Source organism: Ctenopharyngodon idella, chromosome 12 (genome assembly GCF_019924925.1).
Source record: "Ctenopharyngodon idella isolate HZGC_01 chromosome 12, HZGC01, whole genome shotgun sequence".
Classification (NCBI taxonomy): Eukaryota; Metazoa; Chordata; class Actinopteri; order Cypriniformes; family Xenocyprididae; genus Ctenopharyngodon; species Ctenopharyngodon idella.
The window spans coordinates 27,477,174-27,485,241 of NC_067231.1; the positions used below are offsets into that span (position 1 = coordinate 27,477,174).

The 8,068-nt window shown below is 35.9% G+C and overlaps 1 protein-coding gene across 1 annotated transcript; it reads right to left on the minus strand.

Moving 5' to 3' along the window:
- Nucleotides 1–1,350: 1,350 nt before the first annotated feature.
- Nucleotides 1,351–7,792, minus strand: LOC127523282 (E3 ubiquitin-protein ligase TRIM39). The gene is made up of 6 exons (XM_051913817.1): nucleotides 7,050–7,792; nucleotides 5,793–5,888; nucleotides 5,296–5,526; nucleotides 5,116–5,138; nucleotides 4,755–4,873; nucleotides 1,351–2,786 (listed from the first exon to the last, which is right to left on the minus strand). The coding sequence occupies exons 1-6, from the start codon at nucleotides 7,461–7,463 to the stop codon at nucleotides 2,251–2,253; spliced, it is 1,419 nt and encodes a 472-aa protein (XP_051769777.1). The 5' UTR covers nucleotides 7,464–7,792; the 3' UTR covers nucleotides 1,351–2,250.
- Nucleotides 7,793–8,068: the final 276 nt, after the last annotated feature.

The window sequence follows — 8,068 nt, forward strand, 5'->3', positions numbered from 1 at the left end:
TAAATGGTTGACCATAGCAAATATCATTTTTGTTTCCATTTGTTTCAACATGAAAAAGAAAAAGAAAAAATCTGTTGTTGTATTTCCATAACTTTTCAAAAGAAGAACAATATATATTGATTACCACACTCAAAACACAGAAAGGTCAAATTTACAGTAACTCTAATTTTCACTTTCTATTAAAAAATGTAGATAAGAGACCATTAAAAGGGGACCTATAATACCACTTTTACAAGATGTAATATAAGTCTCTGGTGTCCCCAGAATGTGTCTGTGAAGTTTCAGCTCAAAATACCCCACAGATAATTTATTATAGCTTGTCAAATTTGCCCCTATTTGGGTGAGAGAGAAAAAACACAGTTTTTGTGTGTGTCCCTTTAAGTGCAAATGAGCTGCTGCTCCCAGCCCCCTTTCCAGAAGAGGGCGGAGCTTTAACAGCTCGCGCTTCGGTTGCTCAACAACAACAAAGCTGAAGAATCTCACACAGCCAAAATGATGGAAGTAGTTACAACTTTTAGAATGCAACTGGACATTTCTGAATGGTTAGTGGATAAATTTATGTAGTTGCTGTGGAGTTGATTCAACTCATCGACTAGCATGTGTCGTCATGTTAATCTTTTGTGCAAATCCAGCGTTGAATTGATCCTCGTTTGTGAAGCTGCCTAGTGTAAAATGACAACATGACAACAACACTCTACTACAACAACTCTTCCTCTTCTCTAAAGCAGCCCAACATGGCCTCACCCCCTTTGTTGTGTTGTAGTCCCTACCAGCCGTTAGTCCTTAAACAGAGAATTCTTTAAAAGAAAGAATTTGCATTGCATTGAACTTTGAGCATCATAACTTTGCAGATGTTGTTTATGCTCAAACAGCAACATTACACACTAACTAAAGTTAAAAAAGTGAAATCATAATCAACCACTTGTTTAAACTGCACAATAAAACAACAATCTAGTATTTCATTGTGAACTTGTTGCCATTGACTTTCTCATACAGGATCACATAATTTCAGGCTGGATAATGAAACTTAAAACATCTGATTAGTCAAAAATGTTTGATTACATTCGGCTTGTTACACACTAGTAATGCTTAAAGGTACACTATGTAACTTGGCCTTCTAGCGGTTAAAAAACAAACATGTTTTTAGTGGAAGAACACTGTTTTGACTCGTTTAAGGTTCTCCTTTCTGCATGCATGTCTTGCATCACTGTCAGCTCTAATAAAGTTTGCAAAGTCATGATCACAAAAGGTTAGACACTTCTGCGTGCTAAAAGCTCAGGCGAGGGGGAGCGAGTGTCTGCTTTCTCCAGAAACACGTGTCATTTGCTGGGGTTGATGAGGCTGGACAGGTGGAGATGTCATCAGAGCTTTATTGAGAGCGCTGTTAGCACAAAGACCACATGAACAAGCATTTGAGGCTCAAACTCCACCAGTTTTGAATTTTCTTAAACCTTATACTAATTAGTAGATTATACAGAAGATACACTACCATTCAAAAGGTTGGGGTCAGTACAAATTATTTTTTAAGAAATTAATACTTTTATTTAGCAAGGATGCATTAAAGTGATCAAAATTGACAGTCTTTTACATTACAAAAACAAACAAACAAACAAAAACAACAACAAAAAAAAAACCTGTGCCATGGAGTCCACAAAAAAATTAATCAAGCACAACTGTTTTCAACATTGATAATAATAAGAAATGTTTCTTGAGCAGCAAATCAGCATATTAGAATGATTTCTGAAGGATCATGTGACACTGAAGAATGGAGTAATGATGCTGAAAATACAGTTTTTAATATCCCAGGAATAAAGCAAAATTGAAAGCATATTGAAATAGAAAATTATTTTAAATTGTAGTAATGTTTCAATATTAATGTATTTTTGATCAGACTGAGCATGAGATTCTTCTTTTAAAACATTTTAAAAATCTTACCGCCGCCAAACTTTTGAAAAGGAATGTACTTCAAGCCAAAGTGACTTTCTTATAATGAAAAAACAAACAAAAAAAAAAAAAAAAATCACAATTTAAATAACATTATTTAATAATTTGATAAAAAAAAAAAAAATGTTGTAACTGTACTGTCACTATTAATCAATTTAATGCATCCTTGCTAAATGATAGTATCAACAAAAAAAGGTTGACCCTATATATACACACACACGCACTACCATTAAAAAAAAAAAAAAACTAAGTCATTCTTGTGTAAGTTCAGTCCTTTGATCTAATGCTGATGCTGAGTGTCTTGAGTTACTCCGTATACACAGACACCTTCTCTGCTAAAATATGCAGTGGTTGTCTTTTACATGTGTTGGAGAAATACGGAAACATCTTTTCCGTAAACTTGTGCTTAAACTTGTATAGCAGCGAGTTGTCACTGGCATCCGAGAACATCACTCTGCCGCCCTCCCAGTCGAGCTGAACTCGTATCTTCTGAGGTTTCTTCTTCAGTGTCAGAGGAGCGTTGGTGGCCGTCCGCACGCGATACTCTCCTCCGTACAGGCAGATGATCCACATGCCACGGTCGGGGCTCGGGGGAAACCACTCTTTCCGCTGGACGCTTTCTTTAACCACTCCCAGTGCCCATTCGCTGCAGTCTCCCACCTCCACGTCCCAGCTGTGGCGACCAGAGCTGAAACCCTCGGAGCCCAGGACACACTCGTAGAAGCAGAAGCGCTCGGGGTTGTCCGGGACCTGTTGGTCTTCTTCGCTGTAGCGGATGGTGGTGAGGTCATCAGACAGAGTGACGCAGACGTCTGCGGTGTTGGGATCAAGGATCACGGGAGCTGACGGTTTGAGAGGTATTCAGACTTTAGTGATTAAACTAGATTTCATAAGCAAAAATGTCATTTATATGTTATTTTCTGAGTTTGTGAAATAATCAGTACTGGTTCAAACATAAAATGTCCCTTAATTTTTTAAGGGAGACATTTATTTTATTTCATATAATAAATTACAGATTTACTCACTCTTTACACCTAAAGAATGAGTAAAGACTTAAGTCTGATGGCTTGTAGTTCTGTAACCAAGTTGATATATTTAAATATTTAAACAAATAAATTTGACTTTTATTTTATTTTGTATATTACATTTACCTGCCCCTAAAGAGTGAGTATAGACCGTTCTGATGACTTCTTGTAGTTCTGTAAGGCAGCTAAATCTAATATATGATATAAAATAAGCCAAATTTCTTTGGCTAAATATTTAGCTATTACAATATAAACTTGGTTACAGAACTACAAGAAGTCATCAGAAAAGTCTTTACTCTCTTTAGGGGCTGGTAAATCTGTAATTTGTGATTAAAATAAAATAAAAATAATTAACTCAAAGTCAAATTTCGTTGGATAAATATTTAGATATTTCTGTTACAGAACTACAAGAAGTCATCAGAAAAGTCTTTACTCACTCTTTAGGGGCAGCTAAATCTAATGTATGATACAAAATAAAATAAAAGTCAAATTTCTTTGGTTAAATATTTAGATATTACAAGCATATCAACTTGGTTACAGAACTACAAGAAGTCATCAGAAAAGTCTTTACTTTCTTTAGCTGCAGGTAAATCTGTAATTTATGATATATTAAAAAAAAAAAAACTAAAGAAAAAAACTCAAAAGTCTTCTTCAGTTAAATATTTAGATAAATATCTGAAAGATCTAACAGAAAGATCTAAATATTTATCCAACGAAATTTGACTTTGAGTTCATTCTTTTTATTTTATTTTAATCACAAATTACAGATTTACCAGCCCCTAAAGAGAGTAAAGACTTTTCTGATGACTTCTTGTAGTTCTGTAACCAAGTTTATATTGTAATAGCTAAATATTTAGCCAAAGAAATTTGACTTATTTTATATCATATATTAGATTTACCCACCCCTAAAGAGTGAGTAAAGATTTAAACAAGTCTGATGACTTCTTGTAGTTCTGTAACAGAAAGATCAGAGTTTTCGGAAAATGCACTCCTCCAGTTGATACGCTTGTAATATCTAAATATTCAGATATTTATCTAAATATTTAACTGAAGAAACTAGACTTCTGAGTTTTTTGGGGGGGGTTTTTCTTTCTTTTTTTTTTTTTATCATAAATTACAGATTTACCTGCTGCTAAAGAAAGTAAAGACTTTTCTGATGACTTCTTGTAGTTCTGTAACCAAGTTTATATTGTAATAGCTAAATATTTAAACAAATAAATTTGACTTTTATTTTATTTTGTATCATATATTAGATTTACCTGCCCCTAAAGAGTGAGTAAAGACCATTCTGATGACTTCTTATAGTTCTGTAACAGAAAGATCTTAATATTTATCCAAAGAAATTTGACTTTGAGTTAATTCTTTTTATTTTATTTTATTTTTTTATTACAAATTATAGATTTACCTGCCCCTAAAAGGAGTAAAGACTTTTCTGATAAATTCTTGTAGTTCTGTAACCAAATTTATATTGTAATAGCTAAATAGACTTACTTTATTTTATCATAAATTACAGATTTGCCCACCCCTAAAGAGTGAGTAAAGATTTGAACAAGTCTGATGACTTCTTGTAGTTCTGTAACAGAAAGATCAGAGTTTTCGGAAAATGTACTGCTCCAGTTGATACGCTTGTAATATCGAAATATTCAGATATTTATCTAAATATTTAACCAAAGAAACTAGGCTTTTGAGTTCTTTCTTTCTTTCTTTCTTTCTTTCTTTCTTCTTTTTTTTTTTTTTTACTTTCCATGTTGTTAATTGTGAGAGATGTGGCCTGTTTGCTCTTACTGTATGTGACAGCGGTCTGCATCTTCTCCCACACTCTGAACTTGAGCGAGCCGATGTGTTTGGCCACATCAATCAAAGCTCCTGAGATATCTCCTGGATCCTGCACAGTGCAGTTCATCCTGTGACAGAAAGAGAGAGAAGCTTCATCAAAGTAACTGCAGAGGTTCATTTGAAATTGACAATGAGCCCCATTCAACAAACTCAAATTAATATTTCATGTCGAGTTGCTCTTATTTATTAAGCTGCTAAACTCATCACCCTGTCAGGGCTAATTTTGCAATAATAATGAGCAGTAGAACTGTAAATTTATGCTGTGTAACAAAAATATAATATATATATTTGTTTTGTTTTTTACAATTACCGTTCTGATGCCTTCTTGTAGTTCTGTAACAAAAAGATCAGAGTTTTCAGAAAATGTGCTTCTCCAGATGCATGTTATATCTAACTTTTTTTTTTTTTTTAACAAAATACATATATATTTTGTTTCTTTTAATCAATACTATTCAAATAAAAGTAAATATTCTTGATATGTTTCCCCTACCTTCAAGAATACCATATCATCTACACTCATGGCCTCTTCTGTTGAACTAATGGCTTCTCTTAATGTCATGATCTCATCTGTTAGTCTGTCCATCTTCTCCTTCACGTTCTGGCTCTTCTGCTCCTCTTCCTCACTCAGAGCTCTCAGCATGGAGATCTCCTCATCATGCAGGAACTGATGGAGCATTTCAAAGTTCTCCTTTATCAGACGCACTGTGTTCTGTGCCTGTCTCTGTCCGGAGGGTGGAGAGACTTTCAGAAAATATTGCCGCCTTAATGTGTTTGTATTTACTGAGGTTTGTGCAAAATGTGTAAAAATGGAGTTAGTCAATGATTAAATAACTAATCACTATCAACATGAATAGTATGTTAGATCTTGCCATGCTTAAATTCTCTTGGCCCCAGTGGAACAAGAGTCCTAACTCTGTTAAAACATGCAAAAGCCCCAAAACAGCCTGAATATCCTGTTAAACTTGGCTTGCACTGATTATTTGTTACCCTGATGTGTTCTGAAGTTTCCTGGCAGGTTTGCTTGGCTGTGTTTAATGTCTCCAGTTTCTCCTGCAGAGGTCTAAGAGCTGCTCTCAACTCCCTCTGTGAAGAAAGTGAATTATTGTCAGTTCTTGCAGTTCATCTGAAACTATTTTGCATGCATTTTGCTATAACAGAACTACAATGGGACTTAAACCTACAATGTAGTGCCTGAACTCCATGACGAATTTAGAATTTAGTCATTCTTCTTGCCGCGGTTATCCTTAACTAAAACTAAAGTCATAAACATGTTCATTACTTACATAAAATATATAAAAAACATTAAGGCCCGGTTTCACAGACGGGGCTTAGCCTAAGCCAGGATAAGCTCCTAGTTCAATTAGGATATTTAAGTAGCTTTTATAAACGTACACTTGAAAAAATCATTACTGGTGTGCATCTTGAGACAAAACAATGGCAGTGACATATTTTAAGGTATGTCAGTACAAGTTACTTTCAGTCAAAACAGCTCAAACATGCATTTTAGTCTAGGACTAGTTTAAGCCTTGTCTGTGAAACCGGGGGCAAATTTCTAATTTTTGTTTATTTTAAAGGGATTGTTCACCCAAAAATGAAAATTATCCCATGATTTACTCACCCTCAAGCCATCCTAGGTGTATATGACTATCTTCTTTCAGACGAACACAATCCAAATATCCTGGCTCTACCAAGCTTTATAATGGTAGTGAACGGGTGGCGTGTTTTGAAGCCCACCAAAAATGCATCCATCCATTATAAATATAATCCATACGGCTCCAGGGGGTTAATAAAGGCCTTCTGAAGCAAAGCGATGGGTTTTTGTAAGAAAAATATCCATATTTAAAACTTTATTAAGTACAATAACTAGCTTCTCTTAAATATATCTCTGATTGTGTTTGTCTGAAAGAAGATGGTCATATACACCTAGGATGGCGTGAGGGTGCGTAAATCATGGGATAATTTTCATTTTTGGGTGAATTATCCATTTAATTTTGAAGTACTAAAATAATAAACTAAGACTAAAAACTAAAACTTAAAAGCTATATAGACAAATTAACATTAACATCAAATAAACATCTGCCAAAAAAACCTGAAAATGGCCAAATATCGGCCAATCACTACTAGAATCATGATGCAGTCTTGATGACAATTCCTCCAAGCATCATATTATGAAATCGAAGAAGAAACAAACGCCTTGATAATAGCTCAAATGATAAAGTATGTATTTATGCACCTGTTTCTCACCTTGCACTCTTGCGTGGCCTCTTCTATGGAGCTGCACTCGTGATCTTCGTGTTCCTCGCCCTGACACTGATCACAGATCAGTTCCTCGTCCTCCATACAGTACTGAGTCAGTCTCTCTCTGTGCTGTCTGCACAAATCTCCATTCTCTGCCGTCTCTGTGCCCTCCATGGCGTTTCCCACCCGGCGCGGCTGCCCTTCAAACAGCGAGTCGAGCAGTCCCTTCAGCACGCTGTCCAATAGCTCACGGCCATAGCACTCCGTACAGCCTGGCTGGTCCTGCCCGAGCTCCTGCTGGCACAACTCAAGGCAAGCCTGGCACAGACTGTGTCCGCAGGGCAGCAGGAGCGACCCTTCGCCCTGGCAGCCTGGGCACAAGGAGTTGCTAGAGGGTGAAGAGGGTTGATCGTCTGACATTGTGATGGTCTGGTAGTTTTGTGGACGTTGTTGTCTTCTAAATGTCCTTCTTCTCTAAATGTCTGGTCTGCAGCTCTCTGGTTGTTGCACAATCACTGCTGTGCGTATCAAAAGGAAATCCCCGTTTGGATAGTCGGTGGTCTATTTATAAGAGAGTTATTTTGAAGCATGCTCTCTTGGCTGTTTATATGCAATCGTGTCTGTGTGGAGAGTTTCGCTTAGTGCAGATCATCGGGCAAGAGTCTGCTGCTGAGTCACTAATATGTGTGTGTGTGTGTGTGTGTGTGTGTGTGTGTGTGTGTGTGTGTGTGGACGTGGTCTCTCTGGCATTAAAGTGTAATGTAATACCACTTTCCTCAAGTGCTCCAACATGAGTCGAAACCAAATTACTTTCATCTGCACCAATGCAAAAATTTACAATTATACTTCTATAAAAATTACACAATTACAAACTAATATATATATATATATATATATATATATATATATATATATATATATATATATATATATAAAATGTACAGTATCTCACAAAAGTGAGTACACCCCTCACATTTCAGCAACCATTTTATTATATGTTCTCAAGGGACAATACTATAGAAATG